This window comes from Lipophrys pholis, assembly GCF_963383615.2.
Source record: "Lipophrys pholis genome assembly, chromosome: 14".
NCBI lineage: Eukaryota > Metazoa > Chordata > Actinopteri > Blenniiformes > Blenniidae > Lipophrys > Lipophrys pholis.
In genome coordinates, this window is record NC_137633.1 from 22760284 (window position 1) to 22787963 (window position 27680).

At 41.8% G+C, this 27680-nt stretch overlaps 1 protein-coding gene across 1 annotated transcript in view; it reads right to left on the reverse strand.

Moving 5' to 3' along the window:
- Nucleotides 1-10884: 10884 nt before the first annotated feature.
- Nucleotides 10885-27680, reverse strand: part of bahd1 (bromo adjacent homology domain containing 1) — a 43320-nt gene continuing 26524 nt past the window's right edge. The window contains exons 2-7 of the mRNA XM_080480806.1: nt 24771-26500; nt 15730-16112; nt 15458-15617; nt 15195-15274; nt 12778-12869; nt 10885-11372 (exon numbers count right to left, since the gene is read on the reverse strand). Of these exons, the coding sequence (XP_080336932.1) occupies nt 11180-11372; nt 12778-12869; nt 15195-15274; nt 15458-15617; nt 15730-16112; nt 24771-26391 (2529 nt within the window). The 5' untranslated portion in view covers nt 26392-26500 and the 3' untranslated portion in view covers nt 10885-11179. The remainder of the gene's footprint in view (nt 11373-12777; nt 12870-15194; nt 15275-15457; nt 15618-15729; nt 16113-24770; nt 26501-27680) is intronic.

Consider the following 27680-nt stretch of genomic DNA (forward strand, 5'->3'; position numbering starts at 1 on the left):
TTTATTTTCTCAAGAAATTCTGAAATCTCCTCCGTGGACGAGTTGTCCTACAATCAGCTAAACACCGTCACCATGATGCTTCTGAATTTACTGATTTCAGCTGGAGCATGAGACGTACATATCTGAGATTAGTGGAGGGAACTGAGATGAGTCACGGAGCATAAATGGTTTAGGACCCGTTAGAGGAACAAAAGAAACATTTTAAAGCAATTGATTTTAGTTCAGGGGGCCACAGGCAAGCCAGTTAGATCTTCAGTGGGGCTGAACAAGAGAAACAATAATAACTTGGCGACAAAAAATGTTTAGTTTGTTTTCGGTGGAAAAGGTCCACGTTTACACGGCAATGATTTCAAGTGAAAATGCAAAACCTTTGTTGCGTTTTAGGCGTCTGTTTACACAACAACGGCACTCGGAGCCACTGACAACTAAACTTTGTGAAAAACGCCGGGGCTCAGTTCTGAGTAGAAACGCCGCCACCATGGTGGCCGTGGTAAATAGTTCTTCAAGGTCAAGGCTACTTTATTGGTACCCGTAGGTAGACTTGTTCTACAGGTTTTGTGATTACTTGTCACGTCATAGCAAATAAAGATGAACGAAAACAAGCAGATAATAATTGGTCGAGTGAGACAAGATAGACAAGACAAGAGCTCAATGTTCCGCTGTTCACCAATAAGTAACTAAGATAAGATCAAAACTAGATGAAGAGAAACCACAATAAAAACACAGTAAAACCTTACAGAGATAAAAAGGCAGTCACTAACACAAACCAGGAGAAGAACATTCAATGAAGAGTCAAGATAATAAATCGAGCTAAAAATTGACCAATAGATTAAATACAATCAAGTGCAATGTCACTGAGTCTTTCTCAGTTCAATGATGGCAACAAGAACAAAGCTGTTCTCAAAACACTTCGTCCTGAACCGTGGGACCAGGAACCTTCGTCCAGAGGGGAGGAGCTCGAATTCGCCTCTTAAAAAAGATGGGAGTCACTATCAAAGATTGATGAGGCTCCTCTGTACCTGTTTAGTGAACAAGGGAGGCTGGAAGAGACTGTGACTCACCGATGAGACGACTGGACCATTTTACTATTTGGTTCAGTGAGTTTTTCTCTTTTAAAGACGACCGAACCAGGCCACCGAGCAAAAAGATAAAACAGACTCCATAGAAAGAACCCGGGATTGTTTGGTCGATGTGGAATAAAGCAAGTTGCTGACAGTCCTTTTTACAGACCGATTAGCAATTCTCCTCGAAATTCAGTTTTTCATTAATAATGGTCCCCATGTGATTGATGATTGCACTGCTCTATTTTCTGGCCTTTAATTAAAGTGACTCTGTGCCTGTCTTGTTGCTTCCTAAGGTCAGTGGCCATATCTTTTGTTTTTGATGTATTCAGTTGAAGGTGGGACTCGTCACACTGCACATGCTCAGTCGATGAGCGCCGACTTGCTTCTGGGAATCTCCCACTTTCCCAGTGGGAATCTTGCAGTGCCACTGAGTTCCGATGCATTTTTCCACCTTCCAGCTCCTCACGACCATCAGACTAGTATTGATTCAGGACTTGCAATAGTCATTAAATCATTTTCATTGTGAAACCTGAGGAGTTCAGAATGGAGCTAAATCTGCTTTGTGTTCGTTTAACCCCGTTTACACCTCAACGACCAGTTCATGTGAAAACGCAGGACTTTTGTTGCATCCTGGGGGTGTGTTTCCGTGACAACGGTGCTCCCAGCCGCTGAAAACCCAACGTTTATAAAACGGCTTTCAAGGCGGAACTTTCTGAAAACACCCTTACTCTATGTTTACAGCGTATCGTTCTCTGCTGCATGTGTGTGAGGTTTCATTACAAAAACAAACAACAGCGTCAACGTGCGGCCCAACGCACTAACTACATCATTTGCAGCGTTTCTGTTGTTTTCATGTAAACGGACTTCGTTGTCAAAACGTTGCCGCGCAAACGTGAGACTGTTCTGAAACGAAAACGACTAAAAAGTTTATGTTTTCACTTGAAACGTTGTCGTGTAAACGAGGCTTCATTCAATATCTTTTTCAACCAGATCAACAATATTCTTTAGTTTCCTCTTTTACCCTTTTTTTTTTTTTTTTTACAATTTATGCCTGCACATGTAAATTACAGTGACACAACGTGTCTCCACTTGGTGTGTTTAATTTATTTGTTGAATCTGCTGAAAGAGTCGAAATCCTGTCTTGAACCGTGTCTAAAAGGTGGATGTAGGGATCGATCGTTATTTTCATTCATAAACATACACCATAGTCAGCCAAATCGCTTTAGGCTTCAAAAGTGTGTAAAAACAAAAACATTGAAAAGTATAAAAACACACAGTGAGCTGATATGTGTTTATTTCTCAGGACAGAAAAATTCACCCGCAGCTTCACTGAAGAAAATTAGTTTTTATCTGAGAAGCAGTGAAATGAGTTTCCTGCTGTAAAATCGTCTCTGTGTGTTCTGATCTCACCTGTGGGTCTTTCAGCTGCTGTGATTTCACTTATTACAAAAATGGCAGATTGTAAAAAAAAAAAAAAACAAGAAGACCTGTGGTGTGAGAGATTTCATCTCTGATGAATACAACTTTGTTTCCTCTGTAATTTTTTTTACTAATCAATAATAACTAATCTCCCCTGAAGCTAAAAGATTCAGATTAATAATGACATGTCTAATTATATAAACACATTAATTTGAGATTTATTTTAAAGGGTTCTTGTATTAGACATAAAAAAAATATAACAAACCTCCACAAGAACCAGTGTTAATGAGAATGTTTGTTTGTTAACGCCAACACAGAGTTGACTACAGTCAACAGTTAATTTAACGTGGTCGTGGGCAGAGTCGCCACGTCACACTGTACAAAGTTAAAAAGCCCTTTCAAATCTTATCTTTTAAGCAAAAAGCCAGCTAATGCATCACTTTTCTCTTTCCTTTGCTCTTTTCTCTCACATTTCACACAGACTTGATGATGCTCGGGCCACTTAGACACTCGGGAGGCCTTTTAAAAAACATTTCTACAAAGCAAAGCGTGAAGGAGATATTTTGAGAGCTGGTGAGGAGGAGAAGCCCCGTCCTGCGGACCGCAGTCTGAAGATGAGTGTTTACTGCAGCAGATAAAGACGACAACCATGTTGGATCACATGTGGACGCTCTTGTTTGTTGCCTCGGCTAATGGCTCCAGAAAAAGATGATAGAGCTTCTCTTATTTACGCATCGTCCGCCGTCACGTGTTGTCGTCAGCAGCCCTCTCACAGATAAAGAAGAAGCCTCACGCCGTCCTCATGCAAACGTGAGTGATCTTCATCACTTAGTGCTTCTGAGTGTTTCTCCAAAATACAATTTACACTATTGTGAATGTAGATTTTAGACATACATTGTTCAAAGCTTCTCCATTGTGAAATAAGTCATGTTAACTAATAATATGTAGAAAGATTAATGGTGACAAATACAAGCACAGATGAATTATTAATAAAATAATAAATATAAGATAAAATGTTTATTTGGGTAGAATTTAGTGACAGCGACGACAAAAGAGTCAAATGAGACTCCGGATCAAACCTTCCCTTTATTTCTAAAATCCCACAAAAAGTTGTTGCAGGTCAGCTATGTGACTCTCTGTGTATTAACGACCCATTTGAGTGTTTCCAGTCAGGTTCTAGAGCTCATCACTCATCACAGCACAGAGACACTCTGGTCAGAGTTACTGATGATCTTCTCACGGCCTCAGACGAAGGACTGGTCTCTGTTCTGGTCCTGTTAGATCTCAGTGCTGCATTGATACTATTGATCAGAACATCCTACTACAGAGATTAGAACACGTCATCAGGATTAAAGGTGCAGCACTAAACTGGTTTCCATCATATTGATCTGACAGATTCGACGTCATTCATGTTAACGACGCTTTAGCTCAGACTGAAGTTAAACATGGAGTTCCACAGGGTTCTGTCTTAGGAACTACACTTTTCACATTATACATGCGTCCTGTAGGGAATATTATGAGGAAACACCCCGTTAATTTCTATAGCGATGCAGATGATACATTAATCTAGTTATCTATGACTCCAGATGATACTAATCAACTTGTTAAACTAGAAGCTTGTCTTGAAGACATAACAGCCTGGATGAGCTGTAATGTTCTACTTCTAAACCTGGGAGTTCCTTTTGACCAGGACTGATCCTTCAACTCCCACATTAATCAAATCTGCAGGACTGCCTTGTTTCACCTGCATATTATTTCTAATATGAGAAACATGCTGACTCAGAGTGACGCTGAAAAACTCCTCTATGCCTTTGTTACCTCCAGAGTAGACTATTGTAACTCCCTGCTATCAGGGTGTCCCAACAACTGCTTAAAAAGTCTACAACTGATTCACAATGCTGCAGCAAGAGTTCTGACAGGAACCAGCAGGAGAAATCACGTCACTCCAATATGACCTTCTCTTCATTGGCTTCCTGTTAAATCTAAGATAGAATTAAAAAATCCTCCTTCTAACTTAGAAACAACGAGGCTCCATCCTATCTTAAAGAGTGTTAGTCTCATATCTCCCCAGAAGAACACTTGGTTCTCAGAGTACTGCTCACTGGAGGTTCCTCGGTTTTCTAAAAGTAGAATGGAGGCGGAGCTTTCAGCTCTCAGGCCCCTCTCATGTGGAACCAGATCCCAGTTTCAGTTTGGGAGACTGACACAGTCTCTACTTTAAGGTTAGGATGAAGACTTTTCTATTTAATAAAGCTTCACAGTTCAGCCTGGTTCAGGACACCAGGGACCTTTTTCTAGTCAAACTGCTTTAGGTTGAACTGCTGGAGGATCGAAGCTGAGCTTCTTTCTTTCTCACTCATCATGTGTCACTATTACATAACATCTCTCTCTCTCTCTCTCTCTCTCTCTCTCCTTTCCACAGTCGCTTATTCTTGTTCATGTGGATCTGTTGAGTTTCTCTGTAAGAGTGCCCTGAAATGACTTTGTTGTATTCGGTGCTCTATAAATAAAGTTGAATTGAAATGAATTGAGTGACTGTCTTTGTCAGTTACATCTTGTTTGGTAGTTCAAATGGAGATTTAATGTTGTGATCCTTGTTTGTAATAAACTGAACTCTGAAATAGAAACATGCTTAGAGTCAAACAGCTGTTAGTGTCAGAAGCATAAACAAACAAATAAATTAATAAATAAATGCTGGAGATAACTAAAATGTCCAGATTAAACTTATAAATCTAATTAATGCAACTGAACGAAACTCACTTAATTAACCTTTAACTTGAACATTTGCAGAAACACAGATTTTTCCTCACAAAGTACAAAAATATGTGGCTTAATTCCAGATTTTCTGTTTTTTCAGATATGAACGATATTGTTATGAAGAGCAGAATTAAAACCTATTCAGACTGAGACAGCGGACGTGCTTGTAGTATGTCATTACATATATACGAATCATTTTTGCCCCAAAAAGTTTTTAATAAAGAGCTTTAATGAAAACAAAGATTATCAGACACATTTCTGTTTATTTTTCGTTAATCTGATGTCTCTTCATGCTTGGCTATATTGTCGCAGACGTGAAGGATCTCATTCCTGCTTTGTTGAGAAGAAGTAAGATTAAAGTGTGAAACGGCAACAGATTGGACACAGTGAAACTCTGAGTTTGATGAGTTTCGACGCCACTGTGAGAGCACATCATAACAGCACGCAGCAACCTCCTCGCCGCAGTATAAATCTGTTGAAGTGAGGAAAACAATTCCCAGGCTTTTCACTTCTGCTGTGTCCTGCCCGTTTCTCCAGATACTTCGTCGAATCACAGAAAGAAGAATCACAAGCAGGTCCTGTGGAGTCGCAGCTTCTGCTTCATGAAAACCCAGAATAATTACTCAGCTCAGTTTGATGCTGCATGAAAAAGCCTCAACAGAAGATACATCTTGCTTCCACAAGGATTTCACACAAACTGCAAAAAAAAAAAAAACAAACATCGGAAAGAACTTTGTTCTCGTGAATTTCAGTAACCGTGTCATCTATCACTCACAATGAGCTGAATCCTCGTGGATCTTCCTCTCAACCTGCTCAGAAATGAAGACCAATCAGCATGGTGGCGTTATGTGTTACACAAACAGGTAAAACAATCCATTTCTTCACTTTGTCAGAACATGAAGAAGTTTAAAGTTCACCCAGGTAGAGTTAAACATGTGTTTCCCATCGTGTTTCACAACGATTACTGAGCCATGGTCGTACCTGTTGGAATTAAATAATATTTGCAATGTGTTTGGAGACACTATTTTTAATTCATGCTGCGCAAACAAAGGAAGTAGAGTTGAAAATGTAAGTAACAATTTACTAAAAGGTGTAAACATCTTTACTGTAACTAGGCCTACCCCGAACCCAATAATACAGAGTGTCTCTTGGTTGAAGCAGCTTTCTGACTCTTATCCCTCATGTTAGCTGTTACAGATGCAAATGATTTAACCACTCAGTCCTTTAAAATCCCTGATCCACATTTACCGAGCTGGACGCCTCATACATATTCACATATTCACATGTGGCTAGATGGTTTATGTCTCCTCAAGTACACTTTTTAAAGATGCGTCCACTTTTGTGTAACTGGCTGTAATTTGCACCACAAAACCGACAAATGGAAAATGTAAATCACATGGGAACAGATTGAAATAAAGAACAAGAGTAGAAGCAATAAAGGAAAGAATGAAAGTGAAAGAAATAGTAATAAAAACACATGTTGAAGAGAGAAAAAGACATTGAAAACACAGTTAACTAAATAATCATACCATATAATCATATGATAAAAATAATTTTAGCTTTACTCTTCACACACACACACACACACACACACACACACACACACACACACACACACACACACACACACACACACACACACACACACACACACACACACACACACACACACACACACACACACACACACACACACACACGTGAATATTGGCTGAGTGAGCCACCTTGTGGCCACCAACTATTACTGCAGTTCAAATAAAACACTCGCAATCGGGTTCAAACTCATATATTATTTATTACAATTAAATATTTTCTTATATTACAGAGGTCCATTTGATACCATACAAATAATCTGTGCTGTGATTAATATATCCAAGATTTTTCCAAAAAGCCATGCAAAGAATATGAACATAAATTCACATAAGAAGAACCAAAGTTCAGGTTTTTGTCAACCTGGGAATGAAACTAAAGTCATGTTTGTAAAACCTCTTTTCACACACTTTGATCTCTTTTTTTCTTTTTGGTGCAAACATTTCTTTGTGGTGAGTCAAGATCAGACCAGTGTCACCTGACAGATTAAAACAAGGAAAAAGGCATTGGGAAGGTTTGTAGTGAGCGCTGGCCTGTCTCTTCTCTGGGAGCAGATGGACGGGATCAGGCACAGAGGACCGGTTAAGACACCAGCTTCACACTTCTTGATTCAACAGATTCACCGGCTGACTGACTCCTAAGGCCATCACATGCTTGGCGTGTGGGTTCTCTGACGTCACGGGGCAATTTCGAGTCACAGGGACGAATCAAACCGGAGATAATTCATTTGCTGACATGTGCAGGAATATTCAGATGAATAGGCCAGCCAGGAGAGAGGCTCTGATGTTTATCCAGACAATAAAGAGAAAGAAGCTCAAACAACAGGACACATTGTTAGAAATCAAATTCAACCATTAATGAGAGAAAGTCTTCTTTCCACTATTTACCGACTCAGTGAAATGGAGGCAAACACGCGTTCTGCTGCTCCAGATGGAAAAAAATGTTAAACGTTTGACGTCTTGTGGAGGATTAAATGAGAGGGTGATGAAACTCGTCAAAATATAATTCGCCAAGCAGAAAGTAGGTCAGTCTGGATTAGAATAAAAACTGGAAGCAGACACCTGATAAACATTTTAGCCAAAATTCAATGAAGCCAATTATGTAATAAAGTCATTTACCTTTTATTTTAGACTGAGCGCTGCCGGTTTGTGTCATTGTGAGAAATAAACTGAAGTGAACATGGAGCTAATATAGTAACGACGCGACTTGTAAACGAGTGTGGATTTATATTAATGATAATAACAGCAGGAGGGCAGAACAACCTCTTCGTAAAAAAATCCACTGACAGGTCTGAGATATTTCAGCTGCTCTCTGAAGACTCTCCACTACTTTGACACATAAAAACACGCATATATGCAAATTAGCGACACTCAATGAATCACAATGATTTTGTTTTTTTCTCGCAGGTTTTTTGCATAAATTTAAAGTGAAATTTCAGCTTAAACTTACTGATTCACACAAACTGAACAGAGAAGAGCTCTGAAACTCCGTGTGAAATGTTTTGAGGTTTTTGGGGAACTAATTCCAGACTCCGTCAGCCATTTGTCGTCAAGTCAGATTGGCGCTTTAGTCTTTGTTGCTACACACAAATCCACCAAACACACACGCAAACGCACACACACATTTTTCTACGACATTAACCGCATAACACGGCTTAATGTTTCTCTCCCGCAGCTGTATAACAACTCTTCTGTACATCCATGTATAAAAAAAAAAACGTTAACTATCATAATCAGAAAGTCCAATAAGTTTCAGACGGAGAAAGTTTCATAACTTTAATTCTTCCGTTTGGCAGTTTCTGTTGGAAATGATTAAAAACCACCGAGGCAGACCGATTAATGTGGCGCCGGTAGGTTTGTATATAAAGATAAAACTGTTCAAGAGGATGTTTTAAAAGAGGTTTGTAGGTGAAATGTCTCTTTTTTTCCTAAGTTATTCTGCTTCCAGTGTTCATGCTGCTTCATATTTATTGTTCAAGGGCATCAGTCCTCTGAATTAAACCTCTGCAAGAAGACTTATCGTCCGTCTGCGCTTCACTTCCTGGTGGTTTTGGGTCAATATCAGAATGGTTGGGTTTGGTTTTCCAGATCACGCTATCTCAACACACTAAACAGGTGGAATGAAGAGCAGCTCGGTGGCGAGCGGGCTGAGATCAGCTCGCACGTCTAAATGAAAGGCTGGGAATGTACGATAAGGCAGCAAAATGAAGGGCACAGGCTAATAGCAAGGTAATTCAGATGTCATCGTAGCGTTCGGCGTCTAAAGGTGAGGAGGCAAAGCTTTGTGGCGTGAGAGGAAGAGGAGGGAGAACGGGAGGAAGGTGCACGTTGATCCTGCAGGTTAAAACACGTTCGCGCACGTCCTTCAATCTGAGTCCTGATCCTTCCGAACGCTCCACGTGAAGCCTCAGATTGCTTCGGTGTCTCGTCGCCACGTCTCGGCGTCCTCACGGACGGACGCGCTCAGAAAACACAGACAAGACCAACAAAACACGCTTTTCATGTTACAGCGCAGCTCAAGACGCAGAGCCGGCGTCCGCCTCCTTCTACCGGGAATGAACGCCACTCGCCTAAAAAGTCTACTTCTTTAAAATCATCTTCTGAAAATAAATTATATTTCCTCCGTACAGAAATAAATACATATCTTTTCTCGACATAGGAACGGATCACCATCTCAGATCTGAATGCTACGCCGGATGCATTACTCACCAGCTCATCGGTGAAGAAACAAGACATGTGACCCACTGAAGCCATCTGCCGTCAACACGCCGGACGACCGAATGCAAATGTACAGTGAGCCGACACCCGAGTCACGTCACACCTCTGGCAAACCGCTCGGAGAAAGGAAATATTCATCTGCATAACTGGAATCCCCTGGAAGCTCGGCTCACCGGAACAAACCGCTCTGTGCTTTCTGCAGAGAAACCAACGTCTCACGGAAAAACATAAAAAACAAAACAACTCAAAAATGAGATGAAACATCTGCATTTCATCACAGGGGATGACAAAAGTTAAATGAGATTTAGAAATGTCGCTCGTGGCGTTCACTGCAGAAAACAACAGATCAGTCGCCATCGTGTCAGGAAACTGGACAGCCTGGCAGAGGATTCAGACCAACAACCCCCCCCAAAAAACTATATACTTCTTTAAAAAAAGATGCTTTCAATGATTAAATCAAAGGTTCATGAAGTCCCTTAAATTCACACTAATTTATGGTGGAATATTTTCTTTCCTCACATTATAATAAATACTTTAAATGTTAACTGAAAGGAAAAACTCCTCTCTTGCTCTTTCGAGGCTTCAAGTTGAAGATCTTGTAAATCTCAATATATTTTCTATTTTATCACTTTCATCTCTTTTACATTGCACCAAATGTAAAACAACAAATTCAGGAAATAAAAAATATACATTTTAGCTCATTATTATCAGTTTGGCCCTCAACTCTTCATAAAGTTCCCTCAAAGAAATGTGGTACAAAATCCTGATGGGTAAAGACGTGGCCCCGACCTCCACATCAGTCCTCCAGACCACTCAATCGAAATAAAACAATTCTGAGAAAAATAGCCATATAAAATAAATAAACATAATAATAATAATAATAATAATAATAATAATAATAATAATAACATTTATAGAATAGTTTTTTTGTTGGCCCGATCCTCTTCCGCGACACAGCTACACATCAGTGTCCTCTTCATGAACAATTCCTATTTTTTTTACATACTTAATTGCTAATTTTCACGACTCAAAACTATGCAAAATATAACAAACAAAAAATACCCCACTTGAAGTATTTCAGTTCATATGAAATAAATCTAAAATATATGATGTCTGAAAAAAAAAAATTGCATCTGTGCCAACAGCCACTTGGAAATTTCATTTTTTTAAAGCTAATGCTAAGCTATGCTAATTAGCTGCTGGCTGTGGCTTCCCATAACTATAAACAAAACTTTCCTGTAACATGAAAATACCTTTGAAATCACCTTGAATGTAGTTTGTTTCTCCAGAGAATGGTGTGTGTGTGTGTGTGTGTGTGTGTGTGTGTGTGTGTGTGTGTGTGTGTGTGTGTGTGTGTGTGTGTGTGTGTGTGTGTGTGTGTGTGCAGACAGTAAGTAGCATTATGCTCACATGTAACATCGACCTCTCTGTCACACTTCTAAGAGCTACAGTAGCATTTTTCTACAGCAGAGAAAGTTCCAGATTCTTCTCCTTATCAGACTGTAACTAATGTGCAGCAGGTCAGAATGAACCAGAGGTTCCACACTAGAACCTTCCTCCTGAACAACAGGTCCTCGTGGCAGAGGCAGCAGGCCGCTGGCCGTCTCCCGTGGCGGTGCTCCGTGTGAGGCGTTACTGCAGGTTCTTCAGGAGGCGTCCGTATCGGAAGTCGTAGACGTGTCGACAGAAGAACACCAACTCCGGGTCCACGTCGTCGGGCACACAGTGGTGGGTGGGCGTGGCATTGCCAACAATGGGGGGCACCACGAGGGAGGCGGCGCTGTCGCAGACGCCCTCCCTGCGGCGTTTCACCAAGGCACAAAATCTGAAAAAGACATACATTTGAAAACATCAAACACAACCTGGGAAATCATCAGCGGTGGAAAGACGAGAAAAACATTCTCACTCATGTAGAACTGCAGTTACACGATTTTAATAGAACATTCACATTCATTCATCTCATCCAGAGGTTAAAAACCTGCTGTGATCCAGCATAGCGTCTGTTTCCCACAAGCTCATAAACAAGTGATGTCAAATAAAGGTCAGATTAAATATATACTGAAAAATCTCTTTCAACAGAACTTCAGTCACATTTTGATTCAACCAACTAGTTTTTACATATTTTCACAACAAATTTGAGCCTTTTATTATTCATTGACTTTATTCAATTGTATGGAATTGCACTGTATACCGAGCAACACAAGGTTCAAATATGGTTTTATTTGATTGATTTTTACTGTGTTGGATTTTGTATTGTATTTTCTATTTAAATAACCTGAACAGCACATTGGTCAATAGGATTTAAAGTGCTTTATGAATAAACTTTGACTGGACTTTAGTTATACTTAATTATAAGTGAAAGTATTGTTTTAAAACAAGCAGATTCGTTCTAAACAATGTCGATCGCAGCAAATGCCTGAAAGTTGTTTACTTTTAGTGATATGTTTAAAACTGCATTTTCTACGTGCGACCTTGGGTGTTGTGAAAGGCGCTGATGAATAACATTTATTATTATTATTATTATTATTATTGTTGTTGTTGTAAATTACCCAGTTAAAAATACCTGTCAAGTCAGGACAAAATAGCTCCGTTTAAAGAAAATAATTCTCACATAAACATAAAAGTAAACGATAATTACATTATGATAAACAAATGTAAGCATACAGATGCATCTAAAATATATGTCAAAAGTAATTGTTTTTTCACTCTCTAATTAGGGGTTAATTCTACACTCATAATAATGAATACCAAAAAGTTTTATTCTCTTTTTTAGGTTTCAATTGTAATATTTATGATAATTCCAAGTGTCACTGTTTATTTGATAGATTATATTAAAACAATTTAATCATCCCTTGAATTGAAGTTTTTCAGAGATACAGGAGTTTTCTTTGTTAAAATCATAAACTAAATGGGAATATCAGTTAGAATTGTGGCTGTTCTCAGTAGTGACTGATTATATCAGTAGAAAAGTAGATTACATGGTGCAGTATGATTTTCTAAAATCACACATTAGAGAAAATACAAACAGTGGAACATCTGACTTAATGATAGTGACGTCAGTATTTGAAATTCATTAATATATATATACTTTAAAGTCACTCGAAACACATTTATTTATTTGAGGATCTGAATGAAGTTGAACTCTTTCTAAACAAAACACTATTGTTACTGTTGTTGAACTCAGGAAGGATTTAAAAGGGACAAAGTGTTGATCTATGAAGTTTTCTTACCGACAATACTGCGCCAGAGTTAGGACATAGCATTTGTCTTCGATACAGGCCACACTGTTCACATCCTGGTGACGAGACGCGAAGATCTCGTTCTGTAAAAACACTGTCGGGTTAACGTCCGCTCTCCGCTTCGCTTTGTTTTTCATACACAGGACTTGAAAACATCTCGTCGACCTGTTACTACATACACGAACGCCTCAGGTGTGACTGTTGCTTGTGAGTTGAGCTGAGAAAATGTCAGACTTCTGGTGGTTTATTGATTCTAGACGTTGAATTCAACTTGCTTGGTGTGCTTGGATACCGAGGATATACACTGACTCATGAAGTCAGAAGAAAGATCCACAGGATGTGGGTGTAAACTGCCTTCATACATGGTGAGCTGGGATCGGCTCCAGCAACACACAGTCAAATGAAAGATGGATGACCGTACTTTATAAATCACAATCTGGGAAAATTAGTGGAGCAGAGTACATCAAAACAGAACTATATATGATATACACACTACATGTATGCCCTCAGTTGAAATCCTCTCTTAGTTTAGTCATGTTCAGTGGCGTTTCTATTAGGAACTACTTGGAGGGGGAAGGATTTGATTTCAGGTCTATTGACAGCAAAGTTCAACATCACTGAATTCCAAAGTAAAGTAAACGCACAACATATTAGCCACAACATTATGACACTCATATAGGCGCCGAGCCCGTGAAAATGTTGAGCACTGGAGGCAGCCCATCAAAAAAGAAGAACTCTTTTTTTTTTAACGAGGTCAGGAATGGAACCCAGATCGACCGTTTGCAAGGCAGGATTTCTACCGCTTGGCTATCAGCGAATTGGTTCATCATCAGCAAGTTAATATATTTTTACAAGCTTTTTGTCACCATGTCACTCATGTAATCACCAGTTACCTCCAGTTTCTCCTCTAAAGTCAGAGTTTCAAACTTGTACACCAGTAAATAATCGATCTAAACTGGGAGGACTCGCTGTGGCGACTCTCTCTGGTTCTAACAAGCAGCCGTGCCTAAACTGGCTGCAGCCAATCAGCTAAGAGCTTCCAAATGACGTTGTTAGTGGGCGTCGGGCTGCGAGTCTCACTACACATAAAGATCATGTGATCTGAATGAGTGGAGCCACAGCCTGAGCATGAGCATTTTACTGCATGCGATACACACTGCATGGTGAGGGAGAGGGGCTGACCCCACCCTATCAACCATCAGTGTGGATCAGGAGAAAACTCAGCCTGAAGCGGCAAGACGAGACCAATAACCAGGAAGTAAAATCCTAACAGGCAAATTAGATGCAATTTATTCACAGTGAAGAAAATATTGTAGATATTCTTAAATAAATAAATAACACACATTGCCTGCAGTCCTTTCTGGTGACACCAGGTGGGGCTCAGCCCCACCTACCCCTAGTGACCAGTTGCCCCTGGTCATGTTCAATTTTTTGTTAAGATGCTAACTTGTTCAAGTTCCACCTAGTGGTCAGACACATACACTACAGTCAAAGTTTCAATGACCACAGGCTGCGGTCGGCCCCTCCGCCGTAGTTTGGACAAATCAAGGTTGAATACAGAGGACAGGAATCCTTGTACTACTGAGTATATGTGATGAATTACAGAATGTATTTTCTATTATTCTTGAATGAATTCCTCTGGTACACATGGCAGTAACTAATGTGTTAAAACAGAGGCGTCGTACATAAAGTCCACGGGTCCAAACTAGACTCGACCAAGGTTTAATTAGGTCTTCTTTTGTTTGGTTGCTTGAGATGAAATAAAATAAGACAGAACGCCGTGGCCTTGTGTGGACACTGATGGTTTGCCGGCGTGAACCACATATCCTCAGAGCATTATGAAGTTTAGGTTCAGTCTCGTTTAAAGGCAAACAGCCACTTCAAGGACTTTTGAGAAAATATATTTATGATTAGAATTTTCAGTTGCAACGAACTGAAAGAAAAAGAACTTAATGTGACAGTATTTTGCACCATTCATTAAAAACAATGCTGCAATTGTACTTACATTTCAACAGGTTCAACAGTACTTCATTGTAATGAAACAAAGTGTTCATAGATTCTAGTTTTACCGGTCGGGTCGACTTCCGATTGTATTGTTCTGTATGTGGCTCCGCTTTCTAAATTAGTTTGACACCTCTGCTTTAGAAAGTCAGTTTATGATAGTTTACTCCAGAATTAATGACCCTCGGCATGTCAAACCCTGGTGGTCTGCTGGCTCTGTGGCAGAGTGGGTCACCTTCCAGTGCAAGGATTGTGGTTCGATCCCCAATCTTTTCCTACACTAAGTGTGTGTGTGTTTGTTTAACTGTTGGAATTAAAGTCCATTATATCGTCAGCAGGTGACCTGAGTTATATTTTAGTGTCTCAGCGTACAATTACTCCACACTGTCATTAGAAGGATGTCTTACCTCACAATGTGCGCTCGGGTTGCGTCCGCTCTGTGTGTGTTCTGGTCGGTAGTACCAAAACAGACTCATCATGAGCTCCCCTGGAGGGACACACACACACACACACACACACACACACACACACACACACACACACACACACACACACACACACACACACACACACACACACACACACACACACACACTGAGTTCACTAACCAGTTATTACTCTTCAATCAGCCGGGGTAAGGGTAAAGCACAGGGTGCAGTAAACCACTGACCTGACTCCGGTTCCTCCCACAGAGACGAGATCTTGGCCACATAAGGCAGAGACTTTTTCCTCGGTCCAGACTTGAGAAGAACCGTGTCTCTGACCCGGATCAGCTCGCCGTCCCTGAGGACTCCCTCGAAACACTTCCTCAGCACCAGAGACTCGTCGCCCTGGACACAGGCAAGAGGGAATCAGCCCTGATGTTACGATGTGTGAGGAATTATCTTGAACTCTTCTCATCACGATCATGTGAAAAACAGCAGTGGGTCTTTTTCAACGTACCACATCGAAAACCTCCTTCTGGAACGGCGGGCCGACCGGCTTCCAGCCGTTGGTGGATCTTTGCCGTCCGTTCTTGGGCTGCTTGGTGGCAGTTTTCTCCCCACCGCTGGCAGTGCCCGGCTTCTGCTTCTTCTCTCTGCCGGGGGGGCGCACGGCCGAGCCGGCACCGCCGGACCGCGAGCCGCTGGGCGGCTTGGCGCTCTGCGGACTCTCCTTCGCCACCTGCAGCAGCGGCAGCGGCTGGCTGGGGTCCGACAGCGGGGTCTGGACGTGGGGCACCGACTGGCCGGCTGGAGGCACGGCGGCGACGGGGCAGCCCGTCAGGACTCGGGGGCTGGGGCAGACGGGGATGGAGGAGGGACTGAGGGCTGCTGGGTAGTCGTCTGAGGAAGCAAAAGATACTCCACGTGAGCGAACAAAGATACTCAGCAAGTTTAAACATCAGAGACAAGACACAGAGTTATTACTTTCACCAAAGCAGCACAAAAGATCTCAGCTCAGCGTGATTAGAGCTTTTAAAGTTCCATGTTTCCTTGCTGAAACATGTTAATTGATATTGGACTCAGCTGAAATGCCTGAAAATCTGGAGTTTGAAAGTGGCTGAGTTTTTGTTTTTAGGCTGTTTTCAAACTAGAATCGCCCACCAGGGGGCGCACCCCAAAAGGGGAGGTTTTCATTGTGCTCCTGTGATGTTGTCAACAAATTAGGCTAATGTGATCTAATGATCATACTTGTGCAATAATTCTTTCTGTAACCACAGAGTAATTTAACATTCGGCCACTTTCACTCCTATATTTTGTTAGGAGTCTTATTCTTTTTGCCATTTCTAGATTTAGATTATTTTCTGTACAAAATTTTGGTAAGAGTTTTACTTACTCTTTTTGCCATTTCTATATCTAGCTAAGTTAAAGTTGGTTAAGAGTTTATATTATCTTATATATTTTGTCTATATTTTGCTAGGAGTCTAATTCTTTTTGCCACTTCCATATTTAGTTAAGTTAAGATGAATTACCTTTTTCTGTAACTCATCGTTGTTATCCTCTGTGTGCTGCTCTTCTTCTATTAAGCTGCTGGAACTCAAATTTCCCTGACGGAGTCATCCCAAGGGATTAATAAAGCAAAGTTAAAGTCCAAAGTCTAAAGTCTAATATCATAAACCCACCTCTGTTGAATTTAGCGGTTCGCCACTAGCCACTAACGGTATAAACTTTGAACCTCATGCGATTTACAAATGACCCTGTATTTCATTTTAAATCTCCAGGATGCGCTGCGGCGTAAATGTTTGTAGACGACTCTACCATCGTTTCACAGCTAATTTTTTTCCCGTGAGCAAAGGACTGCTAAAGCTACTGACATGCTATCACTATGCTATGCTATCACTATGCTATGCTACGGCCATGATTGAGAGATCCGGCTTCCCCACACTGTGAGATTTTAACCATCTTTAATGGTCACAGCCTCTCATGCTGCACGAGATGAAATGAAATAATCATGTCCGCAGACGGTACAAATGCACGCCGACTCGCTTCGGACCGATACTTTGGCAGTCCTGCGACCGTTTACAAAGCCTGACCGATTTGAGCGGCGACCGCAGATTTTACGAGCCATTCTCCCACGATCCTGTATTTCATCTCACGGGCCTTAACATCTGCACCAGTCAAAATCTCACATGTACTCTCGCGAGAGGAAGTCGTGGTATGAAAAAGTGTCGGAAGGAGCCCTGTTTGATTTTCTTTCCTCATAAATTATTAGAATAGATTTACAGACAATTTAAGTGAGACTAGATATGTGAGAATTCCAGGTGATGACTCCTTCAATAAGAGGAAACATGAACAAGTCCACACTGAAAATCAAACAACACACCCTGTAGGGTCCCATCATACAGATACAGAGGTTAACTAACTAATCAACACCTCAACATTAGTTCGGGAAGTTTCATTAAAGCATCACTATATACTCAGATTCACTGAGATTAAATGCTTGTCCAAACTTATTTAACAGCTTTGAGGTTTAGATTTTAGGTGAGGAGTAATGAAAACCAAGAAAACTCAAGAACAGCTACTGTTACATCATTTAAATTGAATTTGATTTCAAGTAAAAGTACTGTTCAATTACTTGTTAAATTCATTTAATTGTGTTGTCAAAAAGATTTCCGATTGATTCACCCGTGTAAGCAAAACCCTAATCTCAAACCATAACTCATCCTTCTAAAAAAATTTTTTTATCTTTGCTTATGTGAGAAAATCCTTCATTTCTCCTTTAATGGTGTATTTAAAAACACGTGTACATGAGCTTTTCTTGAGTAAATTCATGCAAATTGCTTTCATGTATGAAGTTGTTTTGCATCGCAGGAGTCTGAAGGAAAACTGTAAGAATCATTTGATTTCTATACAATTTTCTATCTTAAAAATCTGTCTGAATGGAATAATCTGCAGTTTATTTGGGAATAGAAGTTTAAACCTCGTGAACTTGTCACACCAGATCAGGTGTGTATAATTTCTTATCAATTAGTATTAAGTATTTCGTCAGTTAGACCTCACACAGTTTTACAATAAGAAAGAAAAGCATCTTTTTGCAGGTCGGTCAGACAGAAAGGGGTTAAACCAACATGGCCGACGTCCCTCAGCTCAGGTGACTCATAGTTGAGTGGAAATGATAAAATGTTGAAGCTTTAGAAAAATCTGTACGTCTCTTCAGTCACATCGTGCGCTAAATCAACAACACATTTGTAAAACAGAAGATAAAGCACAAACCCCCGGACCAGGAGAATCTATCTGTCGGGTAGAATTCTCCTCCTCACAGCATGAGAATCGCTGCACGAGGAGCGTGTCAATCGTCTCTTCAGCATTTATATTTGACTCATTCAGGTTTTATTCAGCCTGAGCCTGAAAAGATGTCACACTGACTCTACTTGTGCTTTTTCAGGACTTTTACAGCCATTTTAAATCATTTTATCACCTTCCTCTCAATGTCTGCCAGGCAGAGGCGGAAGTGAAGAATTATATATATTCACAATACTGTAACTATTCTGAGTTGATTAGGTCGCTTAAGTATTTTTGTAATTTTGCTGATATTTAAGTATAATCCACACTATGTAAGCCACTTACATACAGTTGAAATATAAAAAAAAAAAAACTGCCACTGATTTAAGTCAGAATTTGAATTGTAATCTGCATTTCTGGAACCAATTAGCTTAATATTCTTTCTTCAAATGTACTTTTGCATGGTGGAGTATTTATGTATTTTATTGCAAGTCTGAGGAAAGTGTCTCAAACATCCCAGCTGAGATCATCTGTATTAACAACATCGTGATGACATGAATGTCGTCTACTGACACTAAAAAGAACAGTTCATGTCATCAGTAGATTGTAATAGTACTCTTCACAGTACTGTACGTCTGACTGAGTATAATCTAACCCATGTAGTGATTCCTGAGTAGTAATTTCCAGCATATTTCCACCTCTGCTGTGATGATTCAGGAATAAGCATCAATATTTATTTGTGTTTACATTCTAGCGGTAGCATCCCGAGGTGTTGTTATAATCCATATGTGCTGAAGGAGCGGGCGACAGGTGGAGGTGTTTTCTAGAGGAGTCGGGAGGTGAACGCTTTGTGTCACGACGGCGCAGAGAGCGAGCAGCTGGTTAAAACGCCGCTCCTCCCTCCTCCTCCTCTTCCTCACCTCTCTCCTTCACACCTCGCCGGGGGAAGCTGATGCGGGTTATGGAGGAGAGAAGTGATTTCTACCAAATGAAATGCAGCCTCAGTGGCGGCGGCGGCGCAGGAAACTGACTCTGGGAGCAGGAAAGACGTCAGTCAAACTGGATGTGTGCCGGCGGTAATGAGAGGAGGTCTGCTCAGCACCTGTGTGGGTGAACCGCAAACCTTTCTACCGACTTGTCATAATAGAGAGAGCCCATGTGTTAATAATGACATTTCAAATGACTGCGGCCTATTTTCGGTGTGGTATAAAGCCACGGGTGTGTGACAGCCAATTCACCCACTTCCAAAAATAAGGCGCCTCGATCAATCTTGTGTTTCTATAACGGTTCATCCTTATGTGAGAATCTTACCTTATGAAGGAGCTGTGGCCAAAACTGGTCACACTGAGAGGAGTTCAGGGGTGGGGGTGGGGGGAGGGGGGGGGGGGGGGGGGGGGGGGGGGGTGACCGCAGATCGTCTCACATTGTTTCTTTACAGCGTCGGAAATGTCAAGGCCAACGTTAGTCTCACTCCACTGCACGGTGTGACTAATAAGTGTAACGATCAATGCAGCGCAAATGCGATGACGCATGTCGAGGTCACTGACGGGCAATTCCATAACTTATTTCAAGTAACGAGTAAAGTAAGGGATTACTTTAACAAAAACAGTAATTAGAATTGTTACTTTCCCGCAAGCAAGTCACGTTACTGCGTTACTAAATGGTGATTTTGTCTTGTGAGTCTCTTCGAACAATGACGTATCAGCCGTGTGACGTCAGTGTAAACAACAGACGTGTAGTGACCAACACGGAGCGCAGCAGAGAGCAGGACCTGCGGTGTTTAGTACCAACATTACTTTGAGTTCGACTCAGTCAAAGGTGAAAAAAACCTTCGCGCCTGCCGTGCACCCAAACTCTTATCTACAGCGAAAAATCCCACCTCAAATCTGAGCGAGCAGCGAGAAAGCAGCACAGGGAAGTGAAACTCCGGACGACCAGTGAGCCAGACCAGTAGAATTATACAATAATTAACATTTAAATACACATTTTGGAATCATTTCTCATGTGTTCCTTCGTTTCGGTGCAAAGAAGAATAAGAATATTTGGCAAAAAGTTTTAATTAAAGTCAAAACCTTATTCCAAAACCTGATCCAATTGAACATTTTAATGAAAAATGTGTGCAATTTTAACATAATGCCATTTTTAGTGACACTTAGAATACAGTGAAGTGATAATTTAAGTAGTTTCATCGTTGATCCGTTAACTCAGGTGTCAGTGCAACACCAGTGAATAAATAGAATACCAGTGAGTTTCTATGGGAAAATCTGTTGTATTTGTACTTTTTTTATGTGCGTGACAAATCCTGCCTGTATTAAATCCTGACATGCAGCTTCTGCACACTCTCACCTGTCAATGAACTGTGTGCTGAGCACTGCCCCCAACAGGAAGACAGAGGTACTTGTCTTTGTGGTTGAATGTCAATCCAGCCAAATTAAACATTTTATCATATAAACAAGCACATATATGAAACTATTCCTGAGGGAGTGCGGCCTTACGATGAAGCAACTCGACAAGCATGAAAACAGTGAAAAAGATGATCTTGTTTTCAGAACCATGTAAACATGCAACATTTCTGAAACGAAGACGGAAGAAATGATGAGTTTTCACCTGAAACATTTAGTAAACTTGGTCTGTTGGGAGTCTAGTTCAGCGGTAACATTAGCACTCACAAGCCGACCTGGTTTAGTCGGCATGAGACCACAAACTCACAGTGAGCGTGTGTTTTTGCGACGTTTGTTCTAATTTCAGGTGCAGATTTAAACAGACACGAGGTGGTCGTGGTCTGAAACGAAGAGCTGACGCTGCAGCGGCTCAGTGGGTTTCAGATGCACAGGCTCGGCGTTCGCCGTCCAGCAGCTTCACTTCAAACACACAGTGACAAGTGACACTCCGAAATCAGAGATGTGAAAGTTACTCTTGTTCACGGCGTTAAAATAATCCCAGAAATACACTGAGTGCATCAACTTTTAATTTGAAAAACCAACCGTCTGACTTACAACCTGTCGCACACCACCTGAGGTCACTCAAGAAGAAAACTATTATATCTCTGGGAGCTTCACTTCTCTTGATGAAGAGTTTGATAAAAAAATTTACTTTGAAAACTGGAAGACAAGCTGTAACTGAGCTGCAATTCTGGAAAACACTTTATGTTGAAAACCATTTTAAAAGTTCTCCTCACTTCAGAGCTGAACACAAAAATCCATTTTGCTCCTCGGCTGTGATTTTAACCTCCACATTCTTCCAAGCAATCTTCAGCCGTGAGACAAACACACTTAGATAAACATTTAAAACTCAGATTTCTGTTTTTTTCAGGAGGAGCATTACTTGAAAATGTAAACATCTGGCAGAAAAACCCTTACACTGCAAAAAAAAGCCTAAAATTACTCCTTTTGTTTTCCCCATTTTGTTACAAATACTTTTCATCTTCATGGTTTTTACGGAAGTGATTCATGTAACTTCAGCATCACAACCACATCAGCAACGCAGAACGCTGGTAAATTAACTTGCAAAGATTCTCAACTGTATTTTTTGTTATGTTTTGGAGTTATATCATATATAAGACGAGATCTGCACGTCTGTAATTCACATGGTTTATTTAGAAAACACCAACATCTAATGTGGTCCACATCATTTGATCTCAAAGCATCTACAACAGCAAATAAGACGAGATGGAGGTGAAAAATATAATGTGAGGGAACGACTTATTATTCCGTTCCCACGCGTTATTATTATTTTCTCTATGGCCACTCAGGGGCTCCGTACTGCATAGCTTAATTAGATGATTTATGAAATTGTGTCTGTTATTTTAACTCTATTTGAGTTTCACTTTGTAGATTCTGCAGTTTATTTCTTCATTATGATATTTCATATGATTTGAGTCCTTCGCCTCTGTCTTTTACATTATAGCAAGTTTTTAAATGTCTCCCGTCGTCTGCTTTTTATGCTTTGATACTCGAATAGGTCTGTGCTGCATTCATACAACTCAAACACAGACCTTGTGTGTCAAATTGCTTGATGCTCTGAATAAAAGAAGTGAGAGAAAAAAAGGAAGAAAAAGCTTCTTGTGGTTGAATGTGAAACACGGTACTTTGGGGAACAACGGAGGTAAAACGTGACTTTCCCCTTGTCGTGGTGTGACGTCGTCATGGGAACGCGACCGAACTGTTTCAGTTTCTACGATCTTCTGAGGAGACGATCTCCATACGGCGTCAACACACTGACATGACCTCAAAGGTCAGGGGGATTTAGATTTCACACCTTTTTTTTTTTTAACATTGTTGTGAAGCGTGTTTTAATTTAATGCCGTTTCTTTTCATCTGTAAATATATTAAACAATCACAGACACTTGGACAAACTGTCTTTTCGCATCTGGTTCTCCAAAATGTTTCCTTTGTTGTTGTATTGGTGGAATTAAAGCTTCTTCAGCAGCTGAGCGGCCAAAAGACATCAAATGAATGTATTTTCTAATCTAAGTAAAGACGCTGACAATAGCTTTAACCTCTCGCTCACAGTGCACAAAGACTCCCCTCACACCAAGCAGTAAGCTTTGGTTGAGTTCCACATTTTGTTTTTAAAAAGTCATCCAAATCCCCCCGAGAGCAGAATTAGATCCTGTTGACAAGACAACGATTTCAAGTGGAAACACAAAACTTTCGGAGTGTTTTGTGTGTCTGTTTATAGAACGGTGCCCAGAGCCACTAGAAACAACTTTTTCAGAAACGACTCCCAAGGTGGAACTTTTTGAAAATGCTCCGACTCTGTCTCCATGGAAATGGGGGAAAACGCATTTTTTCTGAAAAGCCGCTGCTGTGCATGCGCACCTCGCTATGTAGTGACTAGTAGTTCTGCACATGCTCAGTTGACGACAATCAGAACATTGTTTCCTCCAGAGTGTCGTGACTCCAGAGTCCAGTTTTATTTTGACAGTCACCGTCTAATGTCCGTGTTCTCCCGTTGTTCATGCTTATAGCGTTTTGTTCTCAGCACGCATGTGTGTGATTCCCAGTGATGCCGGAAACGCCTTACTCTCATATGACCACTTTTTTCAGTAACCAGTAATCTAACGCGTTACTATTTCCAAACAAGTAATCAGATTAAAGTTACTTCTCCAAGTCACTGTGTGTTACTATTGTAGCGTCCAGCAGGACGAGTTTCTTGTCTGTAAAGCCGCTTTATTATTAAACAGAACGGTCCACTCCTCAGTTCTCCTCCAAACAAACAAACACACACACACACACACACACACACACACACACACACACACACACACACACACACACACACACACACACACACACACACACACACACACACACACACACACACACACCCACACACACACACACACACACACACACACACACACACACACACACACACACACACACACACACAGGCAGTCTCCGCACGCTCACCTGACTCTCGCCCCCTTCTCCCCTCTCAGCCAATCACAAGCCAACCCCAAATAGATACCAGTAACAGTAAAAATCTGATAATAAAACCGTGAGTCAGATTTAAATACAACAAAGAAAGAAGGTCAAAGGTTAAATCTGTATAAACATAGTGCAGGAGGCCAGGCAGAGTTTTTATGTTGAGACGATGGGGTTGAAAGTAACTAGAAAGTCACTAGAAAGTAACTTGTAATCTAACTGAGTTACTTTTAAAGACAAGTAATTAGTGAAGTAACTAAGTTACTTTTAAAAGGAGTAATTAGTAATCAGAAATCAGATTACTTTTTTAAAGGTAACTTTGGCAACACTGGTGATTTCATTACAAAAACCAACAACAGCGGCATCATTTACGTGTAAACCGGCATCGTTTTCAGATTGTTGCCGTGCAAACGTGAAACTTTTCTGAAACAAACGCAAAAATTCTGCATTTTCACCAGAAATGTGTGTGCGTGTGTGTGTGTACTTATGTATACATACATAGAGATTTGTATGTGAATAAATCAATTTGTGCACGTGTAATTTGTGTTTGTGTGTGAACTGTGATTTGTGTATCAATGACACACACACACACACACACACACACACACACACACACACACACACACACACACACACACACACACACACACACACACACACACACACACACACACACACACACACACACACACACACACACAAACACACACACAGATATACAAATGTGTTAAAGCATGAACCTAATCTCCGCATGCTCAAATTAAAGTACAGACACTAAAATGTCATTACACACGCACAAATACTACGACTATAGCAGACTATACTACAACTTTAATGAGAGTCTCCTCACCTCTTTTGAAGTGCTTGGTGCAGTCAGTGGGGCTGAAGGAGCGCCCCCCGCTGGCGCTGGCTGGAATCACGCTGCTGTAAGCGGAGTAGCCGTTGATCCTGCAGGGCTCTCCGTAGCAGGGCTCCACCGACGTGCAGCAGTACACTGGATGGCTGATCCCTGAGGGTTGTGGCGCCGCGCTGGGGAGCAGCTTCGGCCGCTTGCCGCTGCCGGGGCACAAAGGGAGAGGCGATATGGGCGACGGTGAGCCGTCCGGGTGGCCGAAGTGGACGTAGTACCCTGGGAAACAGGTGTATGTGTGCGGGCTGATGGTGATGGCTGCCGGGTGGGACACAGAATGAGGCGACTGCAGGTGGTGGTGGTGATGGTGGTGGTGGTGATGGTGGTGGTGGTGGAACACCTCGGACACCGGGCCGTCCTCCGGGTCCTTGAAGGTCTTGTCGTCCAGGAAGAGAGCCAGTCTGTGACAGTACTCCACACCTCGCTCCTGGGAGCAGCAGTAGCAGGACGACACCTCCGCCTCCACCGGCTCCTCTTTGATTGTTTTCAGGGAGAATCCCAGAGAGGAGCCGCCGTGGAGGGCACGCTTCAGACACTGCTGCCCTCCGGTGGCGCTCGTCCACTCCGGAGCCACAGCGTCAGGTTTACATGAGCTGGAGCAGCAGCTCCTTTGGGAATGAACCGGATCTTCTGCGCCCGGTTTTCTGTGCTTTGATTGCTCTTCGTGTTTCGAATGTGTTTTTCTTTTGGTCTGTGTTGCTCCTCCGCACACAGGCTTATCGCCGCCGCCATCTTTAGCTGGAGGAGCTGCTTCCTCTCCACCGGCGCCCCCCGGCTTGGACTCGGTCTTCCTGTGCCGTTTGGATCTGTACTGGGCGCTGGTGAGTCTGAGCAGCGTTGCGGCGGTGAGGCCGGCCTGACGCCGAGGAGTCGGTGCAAGCAAACTCAACCAGTCAATGTCCTCAACCTGAGCTCCTGAACGCTTCTTCTTCTTCTTCTTCTCTTTTTGGACTGCGTTCCCTCCTGAAGAAACCTTTTTGGTTTTGTCACCTTGGTGTTCACTTCCAGAGAGAAGGTGAGCTGGATCCTGGCTGGACGTCAGACCCTCTGAAGGTCTGGCGGTCAGGGTCTTGTCTCTGTAGAGCAGCAGGCTGTTGACGGCCTCGGCGTTCAGAGAGGCCATCCTCCTCTTGCGGGGCTCGCAGACCCGAGCGGGAAACATGTTTAAGGCATTGGATCGGTTGCTTTTTGGTTCCAGTGTTTGCTGATTGGCTGTGTGAGATTTCTTCCCTCCAGTTCTAACCTTACTTTCAGTGGAGTTCAGCTTCTTTTTGACGTTGACACACGTCTGCTTCCTGGTTTTTAGTGCATCTTTTTCTTTCGCCACTAGTTTTCTCTCCTCCAGACGGGTGAGCAGGACGCAGCAGTCTAAAGCGTCTCCCTCACCGATCGACAGCAGCTGCTTTCTTTGTCGACTCGAGTCTTTTTTGTCCTTTCTTCTTCCTCTTGGGTCTTTCTTTTCCCCATTTCCTTTCGTCACTCGATCTCTTGCTTCTTTGCTTCCCTTTTCCTTTTGGGGCTTCGCACGTTTCACTGGCTGCTTCCGCTGAGCTTTCGCCATCGTCTCAGCGTCCCAGAGCAGGTCCACCAGATCCTCTTCATCCACAGGGTCCCTCTGATTGGTTTCAGCTCAGGCGGGGCTTTCAGCTTTCATTCTGGACCCAGACTCTCTGAGGAGACACAGATTAGACATTTAACTTTGAAGATAATGTGACTCATATCTCATTCACAGTCTGAACGTGACTTAAACAGAGTTTCTTCACATGCATTATTAAACACCGGGTTTTCACCTTCGCCAACGAAGGTTGGGGCCAAGGTTATGTTTTTGTCTGTGTGTATTTATTTATTTATTGGTTTGTGTGTATGTATTCCACCGACTTTTCGCAAAAACTATTAACCCGAATTGCATGAGCGGTTCAGGAATGCTTTGTCATCATCCAACCCATTAGAATTTGGGAGTGAGCAGATCCTGGAGAGGTAAGATATTTACGCCACTGTCGACACGCTGGAGCTCCGCCGTCATTCAGGGCTGACGCTGCCATTAGATAGCGCACTGCTAATTCCTCTCCCCGCCCCCTCCTTCACTCTCAGCCAATCACAGGCCAACTCTCTCTGTTGTATCACAAAATCATGGGAACCAACAGAACATCATTTAACCTGAACATTGAAACATGAAGCAGTTCAAACGACCATGACAAATGATGGCAGGAGTGGTGTGGTTCATCAAATAACCTTGTAATCCGTTGGTTTCACCTGTGACAAATGTGGCGTTGGCGAAGGTATGCGCTCTACTGAGTTCCCATTTCTAGTTCTTTAATATGCTGTCAGTTTCCAGAGATTAAACCCAGTTAAAGTGCTGCTTCTCATCCTGAGGTCCAGTTCCAAATCTAAAGGCAATTTGATGATGGGAGATTTTCAGCAAGAGTGTTTGCATGAGTTCACAAACTATTCACCATATTCAATAAAAATTAAAAAGCTTGCAAACTCAAAAATGTCAAAAGGGGAATTTGAAATTGGCAGTTTTCGGGTAGATTAGGATCACTGACCTTGTGTGTGACCCAGTGTGTTCATCTGGTCACTTTGTTTAAAGTAGATTTGAAATCAGGAGATTTTTTTTATCAAATGTTCCGGTTGTTTTCAGCTGTTTCATATGTTTCGATGCCTAAAGGAAGATTGTCACGCTGAGGCTGGGGGCACAACAATGTTTCAGCTACACTATAACGTCATGATGGAAGAGAGATCGGACTCGGTCGGCAGCTTTGAAAGGAAATCTGTCCTAACATGCAAACATGCACTGCTTGACAGGCAAATCTAATCCTGACAAGTTCGAGGACAAACTAAGCTGAGGAG